This window comes from Lepisma saccharinum, chromosome 2 (assembly GCF_977018435.1).
Source record: "Lepisma saccharinum chromosome 2, izLepSacc3.1, whole genome shotgun sequence".
Lineage (NCBI taxonomy): Eukaryota > Metazoa > Arthropoda > Insecta > Zygentoma > Lepismatidae > Lepisma > Lepisma saccharinum.
Window position 1 is genome coordinate 6,680,578 of NC_139230.1, and position 21,008 is coordinate 6,701,585.

The 21,008-nt window shown below is 38.6% G+C and overlaps 1 protein-coding gene across 1 annotated transcript in view; it reads left to right on the top strand.

Moving 5' to 3' along the window:
• Positions 1–269: 269 nt before the first annotated feature.
• LOC145983896 (uncharacterized) overlaps positions 270–21,008 on the top strand; it is a 199,102-nt gene continuing 178,363 nt past the window's right edge. The window contains exon 1 of the mRNA XM_083117000.1: positions 270–429. Coding sequence (XP_082973126.1) covers positions 372–429 — 58 coding nt within the window. The 5' untranslated portion in view covers positions 270–371. The remainder of the gene's footprint in view (positions 430–21,008) is intronic.

The window sequence follows — 21,008 nt, forward strand, 5'->3', positions numbered from 1 at the left end:
GAACAAATGCTTAATTGTTACGATTCCATAAAACATTTGATTCGGAACGACACGAGCTTTGTACACTTATGCCATGATGGGAAGATCACATTTTCCGATACGTCCAATGAGAGGAGCTCACGTACGTATTCATCAGCTCGATGGAACGGCAGCGTGGAAAGAGGGAGTTTCGTCTCGCGGCATAAGTTCGAAGTTTCGCCACCTGATGGCGCCAGGCAAGCAGTAGCTAAAACTTGGGACGCGAAAACTCGTTGCACAGTTGTGTTCGGGCAGCAGGCGATTTGACTGCTCTGCCGAGGGAAGGTTGTGTCTGTGACGGTTAAGTTTAAGTTTGCACGTGCGTTCGACAGGTTTGTTTGTGAACAGTAAAAATGACTTTCAAGCCGTTATCGCTTAATATTTTGATAGTTTTCGCTGCTTTTGGTCCAGGTAAGTGAAGTTTTTCGCGAAGTAATCAAAATATTTATTGACAATTGTTTACCTGCGTGAATGCACAATAATTACGATATGATGCAGTGTTTATCCCAGACTTACAATTGGCCTATCGAAATAAAACTTGGTGTAGGCCTACTTGTATGGCGCAGTGGAACAAGGCTGTAAGTTGGGGGATACAATTTTAAAAACATGAAAATGTTGTTAAATCATACAGAAGTTTAAAAAATTGTGCAAAATTTGAAAATGTTAATGCGAGATGATTTACAAGGGAATAAATTTTGACTTCGCGTTCTGTTTCACTTAAGCTGATTGCAACATGAACAGAATTTCCATTTTATGGCATTTCTCTCTTGAAGTTTCGTTTCGGTGTAATTTATTGCCACGTTTGAAACAGAATTGTGACGCTTGCACATTTGGAGGTATTTTTGCGTGACACGTTTTATACAGATAAGTTGGCCGGTGCTCCATTCATTCATTTTTTTAAAAAAAATCTGAAATCAGAGATATTTTAAGCTCCTCGCGGATGTGTCAAGTGGGTGTTCAAGTCTGGATTCCTCTCGCTTTTCAGCGGCGCGTCTGTTGATGCTTCCACCGATAAGAATGTCTGGAATCTAGCTTACATGTGCACGAATTTGCTTGTCATATTTCTTCGTCAGCTTCGAAGATGTATTGTGAAGGAGAAATTTGTCCCTTTTGACTTCTTGTGTAATAAATGACGTTGTATTTGGAGTCATTCGCAAGTTGACAAGGGAATTGTTAGTCTGTATTAGGTAAACACATCTATGGCTTTCCGGAGGTTTGAAAAGCCGGCCTCCGTGACGGAGTGGTTAGCATATCGCGCTCCGACGTCAGAGTTCCCAGTTTCGAATCCCGTCATTTAACTCAGGGTTAATTGCATTGTACAATCACCGACAATTAAAATGTGACACTGAGATCCTGACTGGCTTTTCGGCAGTGCATTATGTGTGTTGCATAACTCCACGGCAATGAACGAAGGGTACCAACTTTTCAATAGCAAATTCTGCTATAGTCGTAGTTAGGCAACACACACGACACATTGCAGTAAGTAAGCTGTGTGATGCACGGGACTCAGAAAAACATGTGAGAAGCACATAGTTGTTTTTAATTGATTCTGTGATTTGAAGAAGTTTCAGGGTACCATATTTAGACACAGTTTGCTTAAGACTTTGTACTACAATATGCGATGAACAACATTTTTATATTTAAAAAAACAAATTTTTAATATTTTCTTTCCTTGTGTAACGCACGGGACATTTAATATGTGATGCACGGGACATTTCTCTCCCTTATGTTGTCACTCCACTGCAGGTGATGTCTGTCTCCATAAACGCTCTCAAAAGGTGGCAACACTATTTTTAAAGTATCTCAAGGACAAAAGATTTGGTATTTTAAGCCTTTAAGAAAAATTACCTCATAAATATATTCAACTATATGTTACTTAATTCTGCATAATTGTATTGCAGATTTGCATATTACAGTGTAGAACTAAACTCCTGTATTCTAAGGGCCTTTCCGATGGCGCAGTGGTAGCGTCGTCGCTTGGTAATCAAGGGGCTCCGGGTTCGATAACCGGTGGAGGTACATGGTTCGCATCTAGCCTTACTGTGCATAAAGTGGACTTAAAGCACCAACTCAATCAATCAATCCTATATCCTGTACATTGTTTACAGCTGCTTCAACATTCTATGGTGAATGTCAGATATATCTTGTGTGCTAAGATACATGCTTTAAGGTAAAAATACTGTTACTTGCTTTGTTGGTACTCTGTATGAAGCAATTGATCCTAAATCAGAGACCATCGCCAATATTGATGAAGTTATATGATCGAATGAACGAACATCTTCAGAATTCAAAAGTAAAAGGCATTTTTTTTTGGCAAGAACTTGGTTGCAAATGCAGAAAAAACATTAATGCGGAAGTATTTTGCAACTTTACATGGGGATGGAATCAGCGGACAAGCAAAATCACTTATTCGTACTCATGTAATGAGCAAAAGTAAATCTGCACCAATTGTACAGACTACTTCAGATTTTTCAGAAGTAATTAGAAATCTCATGCCCAAAACTAAAGTTATTTTGATAAATGAAGAAGCCTTTCACGAGAGAAAAGTTGGGATTATGCTCAGCCAATTGTAGGCACCAAATCTATACATACCATCAAAGCTGTTCAAGGTAGATATTTATATACCGCTGGGAACGCTCCACCTCATGAATTAGAAATTCATGTGAATGCGAATACAGGCTACAGCACTGGTGACTGGGACGTAGTAAGATATGACTACGAACACTATCGCGGTGCAGTTGCGAGAAAGGTTGCTGATGATTATGAGATATCCGTAATGGTGAAGGCTGGTGATACCAACCTCTTGGCCGGCCCCTGTGGCGAAGTGGTTATAGTACATTGCGCTACGACGCCAGGGGTTCCGGGTTCCAATCCCGTCGTGGGCGTGTGTGTTTGTGAGTGTCCATTCATAAATTTCATGACAACATTACTGATCCCAATCTTCGCAATTAGCCAAAAGTGGCAGAAAAAACGAAATAAAATAAACCAAACCAAATCAAATTAAATCAAACCAACTTCTGGAAGTGGTCCTTGAAGACTAATAAGTTACTGTACCCAACCCGGCAAAAAATGCCTCCTCTCATAGTTAATTCCTGAGGACAGTTCAAGTTTCAAGATGTTATGCTTTGAAGTGCGATGCACGGGACACGAAAACTATTTGCACTGGTGTCTCAGTTGCTTGAATATAATTGTAATAATTGCATTTCCAGTACTTCATGCTGTGTATTGAAAGTATATTTTAGTTTTGAAATGTTTTTCTACAAAAAATTCTTTCTCCACAAGAAAAATTAATATTTTGCGTGATGCACGGGACAAGCCGCGGAGTACGTTAAAAATTCCAGTTTTGCAGTGTATTAAAAGCTTAATTCGTTTATTTCCATATTCAATATGCAGCTAAGTAACACTTTATTTGATAAAAATAATTCAAATATGTTAATTATATATATCTATAAAAATATATCCGTACCTGAGGTAAAGTTTGAGTTTTTCACTTGTAAATTGATCTTCAACTTTACAGATATTTATTTTTTAATATTTTCTAATTATTTACCTGTTTTTTGTTTTTCATGATGGTTTGGATTGTACTCTACCTAAATACCATGAATATAAAATTAATATTGCAACTTCGTTATTTGATATTCTGGTTTCACTTTTCAGAGAATTTCCCATATGGTTCCCTCTTTCCCAAAGTCAAAAACTAGCAACCAGAATCGGGGGACGCAGAAACCTTCAAATACCACCCAGCACACGCTCGCTATTCTCAGAAATATCTTGTTACCTTCTCACCTTGGTATATTAACAATTACATCAGTTCTCGTACCAAAGGCTAGACTAATAACAAGGCTACCCAGGAACTGCAATTAGTTCCATTACCACGTAATTACCTTAATTGCTTCCAAATACTTGACATAAGCAGATGGAAAATGTTGTGGCAGATAATTAGCTTGTCAAAATAGTTTACAGTTGCAAAAAACTGTTCTTAAGAGATAAGAGATGGTACAGGTAGAAGGGAACCTGACGGGACAATTCATGAAGAATATGTTAAAAGTTTACAGAGTAGATGACATCAGAAATTTTGGACGTTGGAGATTTTTATTAACACAGACGTGTTTGCATGGATACAGTCCTATCGTAACTAATTAACTTATATTCAACAACCAAAGCACGAACAAGTTGGGAGGAAATGTTTTAGAGATGATTTCTTTAAATTTATTAAAGACTGTTTGTGTGAATTTCAAAAGAAATAATTTGGTTTAAACTGTAAATAATGAGCTTAAACCTAGTTATCCAAGTACTGCGATTTTATCCGGAATACTTTTAAAATAGAAATCCAAATATTTGTCACAGTTTAACAAATGTATCCCCAGGATACATTTGGATAAATTAGGATAGGTAGAGTTTTGCTTACTTTTTAAAGGAAGCTAACAATTTTTTTTTAAAGCAATGGTACCATGACGTTTCTCCTCAACCCATAAAGGTTTTAAATTAATAACAACAGTCACACTTTATTTTCTCCACACGTTTGAGTTGCACATTTGTGCAATACCTGGAAATGGAGGCATTTTACCGAAAAGTTATGGGTCCATTAACATAAATCGAGCTACCAAAGGCTTTTACTAGCATACTATTAGTGAAGTAATATGGTATTTATTCTATGCAATATATCTCGAGGTGCAAATCTGATCTGAAGAGCTGAATCACATCAGAATTAACCAATAAGCGTGCAATTCTCTCTGAACCAAGTGCTTTTGTTTACCTTGGTTTAGTTCTTAAGAGTTTGGAAAATTAGTTTCGTATAACGGAATTTCTGTCACGAGAAATTGTAGGTGGAAATTGACACACGCGCTGCGTCTCAAAATCTGAACGCTCACTTTTGAATCACCCTCTGTGTGTTGGTCTCCGAACCAGGGGACGGTAGTTTGTTTTTCTTAGCAGATACTAACGCGTTTTACCCCTTAAACTATAAGATAGACTTTAAAATCGTTTTCAGTATAATAGCGAACAGAATGTTAAACTAAAGTCTTCCGCACTTCGAGTTTGGAAAAGAGCACACACATAGTTTATTCGGGACTGGACCTACAGTTTTAAGTTTGATCGGAAAAACTGTGCGTCTACACCAGGTATCGAAACTGGGACCCCTTTACTACAAGGTGACAACGTTACCAGTGCAACATCGGGGATGCTCTTCGAATCTGAAATTGAGAATATATTGAGTAAGTATTGCGAATTGATTATATAGAGAATATATATCACTTTTATAGCAGAATTCATGCCCAATTTATAAGAAAGCGGGCGGGGGGAGGGTATCCTAATAGTTACTGTGGGGTCTCACTATCGGCTATGAGTGAAATTTTATGTACTTCCACCTTTGCAAGGAGGATTTCGCAAAAATTTTGAAACGATAGATACTGTACTTCTATTAAAAATAACAATAAAGAAAAAGGTTGGGAAAAAGGAAGGGAAATTGTATTACTGCTACGTGGATTTCGAAAAGGCTTTTGACAGGTAACAGACAGATGATGTGGATCAAATTGTGGAACGTGAGTGTCTGCCAGAATGCTAAAAGCTCTCCAAGCAGCATATGAAGTGGTAAAGTTATGTGTAAAATGCGGGAATGAGTGCGTGACAGGCTCAAATTAATCAATACCGGGGGTGAAAGAGGGGTGCGTCCTCTCTCCGTTGTTTATCCCCTTCATAGACGATATTGTGGAGGAAATGAGAGGAACATGGGGCCACCGACGATCTCTAACACAAAAGGACCACTTCTTCTATTTTCTGACGATGTGGTCCTAATCTCTGAACTCGATAACTGGTTTGCAGGGAGGTATAGATCTGCACGGGTTCAGAAAAAAAGTGGGGGCTCTGCGGGTAAATATCAAGAGACCAATCAATTTTTTTTAAAAAAATGTTTTACTTTGTCAGTTTTTCTGCCACTTGTGGATAAAGACGACGATGAGGATGAGAGACGATTAGATGAATTTGAGTTTTTGTTTTAAGTCCATTTTTATGCACAGCTAGGCTAATTCATAACATTCCCCCGCCCGGTAAACGAATAAAGATCCTGTCAGGACTTGCTCAGAATATTGTAAAATAAGGAGTTTTTCACATGAAACTGCGAGAACGCTTACCTTTAGAAAGGCAGGCGAAGGTCAAGGAAATGGAACAAAACCAGGTGAGGAGAGTAGCACGGGTCTTTCGTTGGTAATCGCCCAGAGGAACAACAGCTAGAGCTATAGATTTATTCGTCACCCTAACCTGCCATTCTCTTTGCTCAGTCAGAAGTGTTTGAATCTAAAACATTAGTTTTACATTAATACCTAAATGCTAAACTAGTTACACCCACCTGGCCCTTTAAGGCCGTCTCTACCATCAAGTGCTACAATTGGTGGGGGTGAGCAAACCCCTTGGTTCGATCCCCGAATTCCAAAGGCTGGAACACTACGAATCGGGACTGGATCTACAGTTTAAAGTGGAATGCGAATCACTATGTGCCTCCACCGGGTAGACGATTAGATGATAAGGATAAGATATATAATACCACCATCTCGCCAACGAAGCCCTCTGCTTGAATGGTCTTTGTGAGTGTCCTTTCATAAATTTATTCTAATCTCTCATCCTCATCGTTGCGATTTGCCATTAGTGGAAGAAAAGCGATGCTAAATGAACAAAATTATTGAATTAGAGATGTAATGGGCTCAAGCTCAGAGGCAGGTCAAACTGGCAGGTTTATCGGCGGGTTTTCTCATCCACTCAAGGCAAATTTTTGTACGGTTCCTTAAGTAAGTTTGTAAGTCCACTTTCTGCACAGAAAGGTTAATCTGGAATGTAATTACAGTTTAAAGTGGAATCAGTACCAGTTTGTACCTCCTGGGTATCGAAAGTAGGACCCCTTGATTATAAGGCGACATCGTTACCACTTTCTTCAGCTTCTTGTTCTTTTCTTCTTAGTTAATGAAGTAACTTAAATTTAATAAATACAATTCTTCAATTGTGCTTTAATATGTAGGCCTAATATTTGTCTTAACATTCCTCTGTAATAGACACAGCTGTGAAATGACCCACAGGCAAATCTAGTTAGCTTTGGTGTTTCCACCCAATCAAAGGGCTGTCAAAAGAGGTAAGCACCTTTGTCCTCACGAGAACCATTGCAAAAGTGTGTTGATAGCCAAGGATCTCGGCTAACAGACCCAAAGACCATGGAAAGTCTTCACAGCGCAGGTAATGAAACGGATCTTCCAGCGGTTGCCTTTGTCTGCAGAGGAACTGAGGATCCTCAAATGAAGCATTACGGTTGAGCTGGTGATGCAAAGAGCCTTGCCGCAGGTACAAAATGCTTCATTTTGCGGTCTAATGATTAAAGCACGAGATAAGTAGGTGGAACTAGTAACATATCTTATGGCGTTATTTTAAAGGGAACTTGGTATTTTCAGCTGCTCAGTTCGATAATTCTGCAGAGATAATTATAGGAAATTAAACATGTCATTGTATGTGTGTTATATTTAATGTACTCACGATCTCGCCACAAAAGGTGCCGGGTTCGTATCCCGTATCTTGGTTTGTTTGCGAATGCCATGAATTTCATCTAGGCACCATTCACTCTTATCGTCGCAATGAACCAAACGTGAGAAAAACGTTTGTTATTTTTCCGTAGCAAGCCAAGTTAACCACGATGGTTCAATACCTTGATTGTTCTCTGCTGTTTTCTTGCTCCGCCTCCTACTATTCAAAGTGCCCAGTATTAAAGCATCACCTCTTAACACATAATCACTCTTTCCATTGTTATAGATCGGAATAAACTTTTCTCTTCTATTCATTTGTCCGTTTTATACCCTTCGAGCTACCGTCTCTCCGAAGCGTCAAGCCTTTCTTATAACCTTTCCTCACTGGAGGCACCTGTCTTATTACTACAGTCCCAAACAAATCTCTCACAATATAAGCAACAAATTGTCTAATAAATAAATAATAACAGTGTAATTACGGTTCCTTAACTCGAAATTACATACTTCTTTCAAAATGAAATATAAAATAACGCTGAAGACGTCGTATACAATGCTGAGATCTACGCCTCAATCAAGATCATTAATGCACAGCATACTGAACGAATATAGCGGCAACACAGTCTTTTAAATTGCAGGGCATAACCTTGACTACTTTTATGTGTGCATCAGAAGTTTCTTCAGAGCTATAACTTAAATTTGAAGGTTATACAGCCATTGTTGCGTTAGTGTGGAGTATTTTAAAGACTTATTTTTACATCTTGCGTTTGCGTTGATGCAATTTCTTAATGGTGCAATCTTACTTACGTATGTTCTAATTCAGAACAGGACTAATTGTACGCAAACAGTTTGAAAACTATGTTAACAATTATGGACTAGACTAGATTATTTTTTCTTGTAACTGAACTGTTTGCAAAATTTGTTCCTGAATTCAACCACGTACTTGGTACTAGAGTTGCTCCACACACGGTATTGTGATATATTCCGTTCAGATGAAGTAGTTTGACGTCTATCGAATGTACTACTTACCTGAACAGGATTATGCAATAGCTCTTATAAGTTAGGATATTTTGTGTTTTCATAGCTGATGTCGCAGTTTTGAGATATTTTTCAAGGAAATATTATTTATTAGATTTGAATTCGTTGGCGTTGAGGAGAAATGAGTACCAGCAATTACCCTTTCCCTTTATTGTTGTATCAGTATTGGAATTTACATTCATATCAATCTATTTCTAGTGTAGTGTGCGTTGTCGATTGGTAAGGATCCAGAGTGAAGGTTCTTTCTACTCCACTGAATTAGAATAAATATTGATTCTGTTTGTATACATTCATCTTTCCGCCTCTGTATAAGGAATAAATTAGGTAAATATATTTCTCTGAGATTAGCATCGTGAAATGAATACGAGAAGAGTTTTTGTCGTATCTATAGTTATTTACATCCCTTTTCTACCTCTCTAGGTTAATCGCGACTAGGAGTATGAATAATGATTAGATTAGATGAGATAAGAGGGCAAACGTTATGAAACTAACACTCATGCCCTAAATGAAACAAATACTATCCGAGGTTCAATCGTGAGTCAAGCACTCAACGTACACGGGCAAATAAACGGAATAGTTCGAGGAGTATTCTGGTCATACACAATGGTAGTGTGCTAATGTGTTCTAATTATCTGCATCATCACAAGAGAAATGGAACCAAGCGTGGGCATTGTTGCAATTTTCGAGTTTGCACACTTGCAATAAATCGGAATTAGATTTGCATCACGAAGGTTTTACTTGCTAGACACATACTGGATCACAAACACCTCACGCTGTATCCATTTGAAATGGCTACTGGCGCTGATTTTAATAATCACAAACGTCGCTGTTCTAATAGCAACAGGTTTCCTTTTTAGCTTATTGCTGCTCATTACCTTCTGGATGTTGTGCTGGAGATTTCCTGTCAGATTAGCATGAGATATGTCACGGAAACAGTTTGACAGGCATTTTAGTTGACTACATTTCTAGCAGATGTGTTCGCCGGAGATGGAGAATTTGACAGCAGATTATTTGCAATGCAGGAACGGAACTTGACATATTCGAATGAACCAATCTAGCGGATTTTTCAGAACGTCTGATGGTAACTTTCAAGATAAAAAACTGATGGCTATATTATCATTTCTTCACCTATTTGTATTTTTGATTAACCTTCGTCACTTTCATTAACTCTCTAGGTTAATCGCAACGATGATAATGAAAACCCAGGAACCAAGGATTTGTAGCAACAATATTCTCGTGCTCAAATATTTATTCCGGGGTGCAAGGGGTAACCTTTCCAAAGACACCCACATGTCAACCTTCCTTCCACGTAGAACATCCTGGACTGCATTTTCCAGACTAGCGAGGCTCTGGCGTCTGGACTTAATCAGTATAATCCTCTGTGGGGCTCGTGTAGTCCGTATATGTTTGTGATTATCCCTTCACCCATCTCATCTCATCAGCATTCGCCATTTTTGCGATTAGCCAGAAAAGTAAAGTAAATGAAATCAGTCAAAAATATTTATTCCGTATTACGACGGTATATTTATAGTTGTGTGTGTGCAATAGTGTTACAGTTATTCACAACCAAATATTTAATTTTGTTAATATTACTTAGCGTCGCTCTCGAGTTTTTTAAAAACTTTTTCGGAAGGATTTAGAGCAGTGGTTCTCAACCTTTTACAGCCCGGGGCCCACCTTGAATACAGAAGGTCGTTTCATGTCCATTGTAACAAAGTTAGATCCCATCTCACCTTAAGAAAAACCATGACGCCACCCCTGTCTTGCAGCAATGGCCCTGCAGCGGAGTCTCCATTGGAGGAGACTGCGTTGAAGAACACATTGGTCCAAACGATCATATTCCTCCTGACAAGCTTTCCAAAGACCCTCAATTTTGCCGGGCCGTCTGCTTCCCAAGGCTAGTTTCAACAACGGAAACCCACAAAAATCCATGAAAGAGGCATCGGGGGATTTCACAAGGATGTCTGTAAAGGGGATTGCATGAATGCCCATTTCAGGTGCCATCCGATCCATGTATGCCTGCGTGGACTTTGCCGTATGACTGGAAGCCTTGTCCTGGTGGATGACAACACGAGATGTGTCGCTGCCATAGAGAGAAGGAATATAATGTCTGTAAAGTGGCTCCAAAATATTTGTCTGGTAATAGGCTGCATTTATTTTAGCCTTTTTTTCTACTCTGCGCAGTGGAAGTTTGCCGTTATGGCAGTAACCACCAACAACCATGAACCCGCGTGGAAAACTTTCAGCACATTCACGCAACCTCTCAGATCGACCTCTTGCATCACGTGGACGATAGGAGATGGCCCTTTTTTTACCTCATCCCGACAGATACACCCATGCTTCATCCAGGGACACCACATACTTCCAGCGGTCCCCTGCCAGATGGCATTCGTAGAGCTTCCGACTGTTGGTCTTCCTCTCTTGGACATGTGAGGCACGCAACTTATGAACCTGAGCCTTGTGCTTCCGCACAAGTTGTAAATCTTGGGCTATGATGCGATTTACAGTTGCAGGGAAACATTGCACTGCCTGTGCAATCACTCTTTGCGTTGCAGGGTTTTCACATCGCACCAAGGATCTCACTTTCCGCACAACATCGGAGGAACGCTTGGGCTTCCGATATGTCCGAGGCCCACTTTGACTGGTTCCAGCAACAGATACAGTGCAAGCTCTATGGCGATTCAACACTGCATTGATGCCCTTCTTTGACACACGGAATGCTTTCATGTGGCACTGTTTAATTATCTGGCTATAACTATAACCAACGTCGGAAAGGGCACAGATGTACCCCTCCCAAAAGACTGGAATTTTTGGTGCCATATAAACACTCACTCACACACCAACCATCGTTTTTGCAAGTCAACACACAGTACTTTCGTCCTACTGGCTCTGGCTGCTCTCTGCTATGCCTACGTGCTGCTCCTTGGTGTTCGAAATCGTTACCATCAACGTGAAACAACCTTCTGTATTACACTTTATGGTACCCGTAAGCATGGGCGCCGAGAGAATTACTTGTAGAGGTGTGCACACAGTTTATAATCATATTTTTGCTAACATAGAGAACTTTAAGAAGCTTTCTTTTACGCTTGCTTAAGCAAATTACACATACTTCATTCTATAAAAATACATATGTAAATTGAAAGACTAATTTACTCTAATCTTAACATCTAATCAAACACACATGCTGAAATTGATAAAAAACATTTTTTTTACTCGCCGAACTAATGTGACTAATGTGCGTAGTGGTAGAGCGCAAATAACAGAAATGTAAAGTTTAGGGTTGAATTTAAATTTCTAAAACAATATATATTAGTAATTTAAATGTAATAGGTTGTTTTTAAGACACAGTAAATACATTTTCGAGCCAGACTTCGCGACTCACCAAACGTTCCTTCGGGACTCAGCAGTGGATCGCGCCCCATAGGTTGAGAAACGATGATTTAGTTTAGAGTGTTGGGTGACCGGAAATTATGTAAGGAGAAATATAACAATGAGAAGATATCACTCCTTTCTTAAGTCATTAGTATAGTTGATCACTTTTTCATAGATCCCTTCTTCTTTATTTAATAAATTGGGTCAAGGTCTGCTTTACACCCTTCTTCGGGTACCCCATTGGGTTTAGGTTTTCCTTTTTAACTTACGGCTGATTTAGAATGCCATTTTTAATCTCTAGGCAGTTTGAAACACTCCGGAACATTTCCACAATTTCAACTCAAATGGCGGAAGACTCAGGAAACATCACCCGCCATAAGATTGTTTCGTGGAAGGGTTGTGTGATACAGAAATCTCTAATTACTGCCAGTGGTATGCATTTGTTCGGCACACGTTCTACTTAAAATCTAGTCTGGAACAGCGTGTTAGCGTTATCACGAAGTGCATATTCTAAGACCTAAAGAAGTTAAATAGGTGGGAACGTTGTAGCAAGGCGTTGAAAATGGTGTTGCCGTGCCTCGAAATGGCGTGTCCTGATGCGGTCACGTATTTGTGAATAGACTTACAAGTGGCTAGTTACTTGCGTGAGGTGCGAATTTGCATATTTTATTACAGGTCTTCCTTTTTCTTTTAATTCCGGTGTCGTGATAGTCGGGTATTGTAAGATTTATTTCTGGATGGATTTTCTCAAACTTATGCTTGGTCAATAAGCAATGTGCTCTGGTAGATTTTCGGTTTCCTCTGCTTATCAGAGATGACAAGTAGTGTCGTTTCAAAACTTACTGTTATGAAACATCTTTCTTATTCATGCGCGAATATTTCTGAGGGGACATGAATTCCATTAACATATTAAGACAGTAAAGCAATTATAGGATGTTCAAGAGGGAAAACAAAATAAGATTCACTGCCCCTTCCGTAGGGCGCCTTGACTAAGAGAAGGGGGTTTGGTAGAGAGTTCAATATTTAATTTATTTTCACCTCCACTGCTCATTCGTCATCCGATCATGTCATCATTTACGCCAATTTCAGTTCCTCACACCGCCCCTCCCGCAGAGAAGTCATTTTGACACTACTTTGTATCTGAGCTGTCGACACATGATATTCCCACCGAAGAGTGTGGTTCGAAGATTACATGTAATCATCCGACTTCTTTGTCGCGGTTAATCTAATCAGGCAGAAAAAACTACGTTAAATATCCAAAATATCACACACACACACACACACACACACACACACACTAATTTTTGCCGACCTCCGTGGCGGAGTGGTTACCACCCCACGCTACGACGCCAGGTGTCCCGGGTTCGAATCTCGGACTGGGTATGAGTGTTCTTCGTGAGTGCTCCTTCATCAATTTCATCACTCATCCTCATCTTCTTGATTAGACAAACGTGCCAGAAAAGCGAAGTAAAATAAACCAAATCGGCCAATCAATAAACACACTTATTCTTCATATCTCTTGGCTCTTTATTTCATGTCGTTCTACTTATTCAACTTTTATTAGAAATTGGAGGAATATTTTATTTTACCCAGGACATACTTGAACTTGGCATATTCTCATGCAACACTAACGGTAATGCTACATAAAGTTGATTATTTTTGTCTTTCTTGTATTCAAATTCAAACAAGATGAGGTTTGAAAATTTACTAATTGGATTTGAGGTTCTAGTTTAGAAAAATCGGTAGACTTACTTCGACAAAAAATAATCCATCCGGTATTACAAACTAGATCGGCTTTATACAGTAATAAAATATGTCGCGGAAAATTTTAATTTCTGGTGTAAGAAAAAGCAAACAAAATTGAAACTATTTCATGTATCTGCGGTTTACATATTTTTCACGAGAGTTTCCAACAAAGTTTCTCCAGAAGACATTTAGGAAGTTCCTGTGTACTGTTGTGTGGAAGGAGGAAGAACATTTACTTTGAAACTATATCTCAAGCAGAATTACTGAGAGATCACAGCGTAGATCCCACTAAGATCCCATTAACGTGAAGCATGGCCTCATTGTCAAGCGATTAGAGCTTGGGAAGGAACTCTCGCTTGCCAGAAGCATCAAATTGAGATCACATAGTTACGAAAATATAATCTACCTGATCTACACCCCATTAACAAGACTTAGTCTTGAGCAGGTGACAAGTAGCAAAGAGACTTCTATTTATTTGATTAGTTTATGCCGGAATAGTAGTTGCTTGTCTGTGTGATGTATAATTTTTAAGGTTTCTTGAATTCTACAGCAAGAGTTGTTTTACTAAGACTATAGATCATATAGGGGCGTAGGGGCTAACCTTTTTCGGAAATACCCAAATGTCAACCTCCCTTTCACCTAGTAGACGCTGGACTGCATCTGGACTCACAGCTAGTATAATCCTCTGTGGGGCTCGTGTTGTGTTGTCCATGTATGTTTGCGTTGTGATTATCCATTCATCCATTTATCACCATTCATACTCATCTTCGCAATTAGCCAAAAGTGGAACAAAATCTAATTAAAACAACCATTCAAACCATAGATCATAAAACCACAAAACAGAACCATAAAACTCTATACTTAACTGAATATTGTGTACATTTATGCATATTTATCTTATACTAAAAATAAAAGTTTAACAATTTGAAATTTATTTTAAAAAAAATAACTGCTTACATAGACATTTCTCCCTCTGCTTGAACGCATTTGTTATGGATTCGATTCCCAGTTTAGAATTTACAATTTTGAAGATAAAAACTGCACGGAAACTCTAAGTTCAGTCTCGAATTGCCTTTGTGTTAAATTGTTAATACTTACAATCTTTTTAAACTTTTCTCGCTGCCTCTGTGGCCGATCGCGTTGTGCAGTCAGTAGATTCACAATCTGACTAAGGAATGCTCCAGGAGTCCCTATCTGGGCATGGACATTCCTTCTTCTGTGACAAAAGTACGTCATTACTTCTAATTGTGAAATATTTGAATTAAAATAGTCATTCCGCGCCAAATGAACAAAAAAAAGGTGTCATTTCTGACCCGACCATCTCGAATATTTCTGAAACTCTACTATTTGGTAGTCTTAATGAAGATATGAAACCCTGAGAAATTGTAGCTTCCTGTGTGGCGTAGTTATGGAGTTTTGGGGGCTTGAAAACACAAACAATTGTCGATATTTAGCTTGCGCCCAAGACTTTCATGGTTAATTGCTCTTACCCTAATTGATGTAGAGAGCTGGTTGTAGTCTTGTTTGAAAGGACATTAAATAAGCTTTCCAACGGTGTATCACATCACTATATTTAGAATACAATCTTTTCCAGGTCATCCACTTTGACCTTTGGACCTTGAACTTTTGAAGATGCATATCTGCGATTTCATTGGAACTGAAATATATTGTTAACACAAGGATACACTATAACATAACCAAATTTGACGATTATGGGATAATTAAGGAAAAACAATTTAATTAGTATAAGTGTATTTTGTCAGCCGGTCATTTCTAGTGGGAGTTTGCAACACTGCACTATTGCATTGCAGACTTGCTAATGTGCAATTCTTCTGCACCTAGAAAGTGAAGAATGTGTTCTGGAGTCTTGTTTGAAACAAGTGTGGTAGAATGATGAGTAGATAGTGTGTTTAGAGTGACAGTTTTAATTTGAACTGACTTTTTTTTTAAGTAAGATACCTTGATCACCAGCATCATGGCATCATCATCCAGATTAGAAAGCCTTCAAGATTTTGAGATCAGTGGAAACCTTGACAGTCCATATTTTGAAATTAATAAGTATCACCTGGAAATTAACACCAAAGCAGGAACAAACAGTGGATATCCACTGACAGATCAACACTTGAAACATCAATGAAGCCTGCAGAATTCATAGAAATTCCAGTCGAAAAAATGTGCACCTGATCGGAAATTCTTTCATGCCAACAAGCTTAATTTCTCAAGCATTTAAAAAAACAAACGTTCTTGATAGGCACTACATTGTACTTTGTGATTTTGCAGAAAATTACTCCGGTGTTGCAAGATGCCTCGCAAGGTTTTCACTGGAATAGTGGTCAAGCAACAACAATACATCCATTCACTATTTATTATGGAAATCCCAATACTTCGACAGTCATAACTGCAAATTTGGTTGCCATATCAGATAGCATGATAAAGCATTAGTTCACTTACTCCAGAAAGTACTTATTAAAATTTTGAAGGATAAATTTGGTTCTAACAACCTGGCCAAGTTATTTTACTTTTCTGATGAAGCAGCAGCATACACAAAAACAGCAAAAATTTCATCAATGTTGCCTACCATGAGGATGATTTTTCTATGTTGTGTGACCGATTTGTTAAAGTTAATTCCATTCCAGGAATCCAAAAGGTTCATGCAGTACTTCCTTTTACAAAAGATGTCATACATATGAAACATTACTTTGCATGTGATGAATTTATAGAACATCGTTTCATAATATGTTCAAATGCTTTAGAATTTACAGATATTACTGGATATTTTACTTGTGTGTATATAATAACAGCTGGTGGCTAGTGTGTGTTCAGAAAGTGTCTGAAGACACCGGTGATTTACAAATTAACTTTCTTCAACCTCATGGACCATCAGGATCATTTTATGTCCCCATTTGGTCCAACTGGACATTTGTTGGGCCCCAACGTGCTATGTTCTAACAAAAGTTGACCCTTCCACTGCTACAAAAAGAATGTATACTTTAACAACGGACAAAAGCAAGCTTGCCATGCAAAGACTGAATGAATGAATACTGAAGAACAACCTGGGAACTATGGTGCATGCAAGTTATTTCTCAGGAAACACATTCTTGTCCATTTCTCACTACTGTAGATACTCATATTATTCTTAAATGTAAATAACAGTGTTGCAAACTCCCACTAGAAATGACCGGCTGAAAAAATACACTTATACTAATTAACTAATTAAATTGTTTTTCTTTAATTATCCCAAATTCGGTTATGTTATAGTGTAACCTAGTGTTAACAATATATTTCAGTTCCAACGAAATCGCAGATATGAATCTTCAAAAGTTCAAGGTTCATAGGTCAAAGTGGATGACCTGGAAAAGATTTTATTCTAAATATAGTGATGTGATGCACCGTTGGAAAGCTTGTTTCATGTCCTTTAAAACAAGACTACAACCAGCCAGCTCTCTACGTCAATTAGGGTAAGAGCAATTATCCATGAAAGTCTCGGGCGCAGATTTTTTTTTTCCGGTATTTTCGAGATCCAAAAACTCCATAACTACGCCACACAGGAAGCTACAATTTCTCAGGATTTCATATCTTCATGAAGACTACCAAACAGTAGAGTTTCAGAAAATTCTGAGATGATCGGGTTGTGGGCTTTGTTGATTTGTCATGGAATGACACAATTAAAGTAAATATGCTCTTGAGTTGAGGAGTTACTACAGTCGCGGACACTTCTGGGTTGTAACGCTCCAATTAACTTTCAATGGAATACTTACAATCCGTGACTCTACATCCAATTTCGCCGGCAAGTAGCCTACTTCCAGCCGCTATACGGACCACGTTCGAGTGGGTCAATGACCACCGTATACTCTGTCCCGGGAATCTCTGGAGCAAGCGAACGAAAGCAAGTCTCCGCGCAAGTAGTGACTCGAGAGAAATCGACCAATGAACACGTGCGAGTGAACGGGATTGCGTGGAGGGGGAGCGACTGCAGTTACAAGCTTTTGCAGCAGCGTGTACTGCATCGCTCTGCCCACGCACTTTCTCTCTTCTCCAACGTTATGCTCGAACTTGCTCCAGAAATTCCTGGGATAGAGTAAAGAAAGTTATTTAGCCTTAATATGCTCAATTGCATTTTCTCTTCGAGAAGTACTAGCTCATTCAGCTTTAACGTAACACGACTTATAAAATTCTTTCTAAGTATGGTCATAATTTTCATCATATTGAAGACATTGGTTCGGATTTTCATGCCTTATCACTGCGCCATCTAACTTCGAGGTTTAGAAACTAGTGATTGCAACGAGGAGATTGAAAGTTTGGTCGGAGAAGGCAAGTTGCTAATCTTAACGGGTTGTGTCGGAAAAAAAATGTTTTCAAGTTAGTGGAAAGAGTAAGTTGAGACTTGTGCAGAATTGCTTTTGTCGCTGAAGATAAGTCGTGTTTACTCTTTTAAGACAGCTAGAAAGATGCACGACTGGCAAGCATCGATTTAAAATTAAAGCCATAGATATTCATCACGTGACGACGAAATCGCGCCGCTTTAGCGCTGTGCCTATGCGAGAGATGGTCGACAGGAAATTAGTTTCTTTTGCTTCGGGTTCATCAATTTTGACCGATAAATGGATATAAAATGTCTCCCTATGTGTTGGCAGTTATTATTGAACCACATCTACCAGACCTCCATTTAATCATTACAGAGATCGTCTAAACGCACGGCCATGAAATTAGGCGGGTGGCAGAAGTTCGCGCTGTTGCCACGTCGGAGCATAACCGCGTGTGTTCGGAGGTTTAAAAGAATGAAATATCTCGTTGTAGAGTTGGTCTTTTAATCCATGCGATACAAAGTGACAAAATTTGCTAGAAAGGTCAGGGATGACACAAAAGTGTCTCGGAGAGAGGTCTGTCTGACGCTCGAACTAGGCAACGCAGCTCGGTTGACGTTGCCACACAGTGCGCGGGAACCAACTACTTTTGTCCCGCTCTCGCTTTGCTTTTCTCATATGTGGCACCAGCGCAATTCTGCCCAGCCGCCTATTTTCATGGCAGTGCGTTTAGAGCTGCAAATTGGAAAGGACAGGCATTTGTCGCAAAACCCATCGGCTTTTCTGTGTTCAAATGTAGATGAACAATAGATTGGACAAAGATCCTAAATAACAACCATACACAGCCATTTCAATACATCAGACAGTTTATTCTTTTACTCTTTACAAGTCTATTTGCTATAGTGACATGTGATAATCGTGCAGGCTTAATCATTCGTTACAGCTAATAAAAATATTGTGGTACTCATTTATGATCCCACGTTCTTACACATGAATATATATTTCTTAATTTACATTAACGATTTTATTCTCAAGTATGTGAAAAGTTCCCGTGCGGGGTTGCTAGTCCCCCCATCGGGCGCCTCCCTAGGGAGCGGGCAAGCAAACGCCCTCCAGATGTGGAGGGCACCGGGTAACTGGGGCGGACCAAAACTAGCAAAAGAAGGGCGGACCAGGCTCAAGAGCTGTGCTGATAGCAACTGGTCTAAGGGACGTAAACCCGAATCAAATGACATGGGGAGATGGCCCCATAGCCTTGGTAGGCGACCATCTAGGGGAGTAAACCCCACCAGAAAAACCCCGCCAAGGGTTAAAATGGTTGAGCGTTAGGCTGACAACCTCACCTCGTAAAAAAGCAACTTGTTAAGAAACCTGCAAATCAGCCTCGGATAAGGATGGGAAACACAGATGACGAACCAGGCAAGAACAAGGTATATGATTGGTCCATAGCAACATGGAATGTCCGAACAATGTTAATACCAGGTAAAATGCAAGAAATAGCCAATGTAATCACACAATGCAAAATTGATATTGTAGCACAGGAAGAGATCAGATGGCAAGGGCATGGTAAAATAGACAAAAAAGATTACAGTGTATACTATAGCGGAACAACAGTAAAAACAGGACAATATAGAGCAGGGTTTATAATAACAAAAAAATAAGAGAAAGAGTTATCATTCGAACCAATTAATGATAGGATATGTAAAATAAGAATCAAGGGTAAATTCCAAAATATTAGTATACTGTCAGTACATGGTCCAACTAATGAAAAATGAGACGTAGAAAAAGAACACTTCTATGATCTACGAGAAAGAACAGTAGAAAATATAGCAAAATATATCATAATTGCAGGCGATTACAACGCAAAAATAGGAGTGAGAAATAGTGACAGATATAATTGGTAACCATTCCCTACACAAAAGCAGTAATGAAAATGGCTTACTTCTAACACAATTCGCAATAAGAAATAGGTTGGTAATTAAAAGCACCTACTTTCTATATAAGAAGATACATTTGGACACATGGAAATCACCAGACGATGATACAGTAAATCAAATAGATCATGTTTTAATAGATAAGACACTCCTCAACAATCTTAGATGTAAGAAGCCAAAGAAGACCAAACTGTGATTCAGATCATTTTCTTGTAAAAATTAAACTAAGAGCAAGATTAAGCAATAACCCTACCAAACAGAACATAAGAAGAACAAAATGGAACTATACAAAACTTGACAATCAAGAAAATAAGATTAGTTACCAAACAGCAATTAAAAATAAGTTAAAACGAAATACTCAAGAAGAAACAATAGAAGGGAAGTGGAAAAGAATTTAACAAGTGTTAACAGAAGCTGCAGAAGAAGTAATAGGCAAAGAGAAAACATAAAGGAAGAAAAAGTGGTTTGATAAAGAATGTCAGCAAATAGTTAACCGAAAAAATGCTGCAAGAATGAAGATGCTGCAAAGAGAAACAAGAAGTGATTGTAACAAATACAAATAACTAAGGCAAGAGGCAAATAACTTATGTAAAAAAAAAGAAAAAAGAATGGATAAGAAAGAATATCCAAGAAATAGAAAAACTTTGTCGACAGTCAGAGATTAGAAAGTACTATACAGCAATAAAGAGAATAAATAAGGGATATCAACCCAAACAGATAGGATGTAAAAGGAGATATTGGAAGGTAATAGGAGACAAAGGAAGCGTACTAGGAAGATGGACAGAACATTTCCAAGAACAACTATACAATGAAATGTATAGAGAAGAACAAACAGAAGATAACGAACAAAACACAGAAGGAACACCAACAAGAGAAGAAGTTGATAAGATAATAAAAAATCTAAAAAACAATAAATCACCAGGAGAAGATGAAATAACAGCAGAAATACTAATATATTCTGGACCAAATATGATAGAAGAAATATACAAACTAATAAAACAAATCTGGCAAGAAGAACACATACCAGAAATATGGAATATTGTGCCCAATACACATGAAAGGTGACAAAACAGAATGTAGTAATTATAGAGGTATCATGT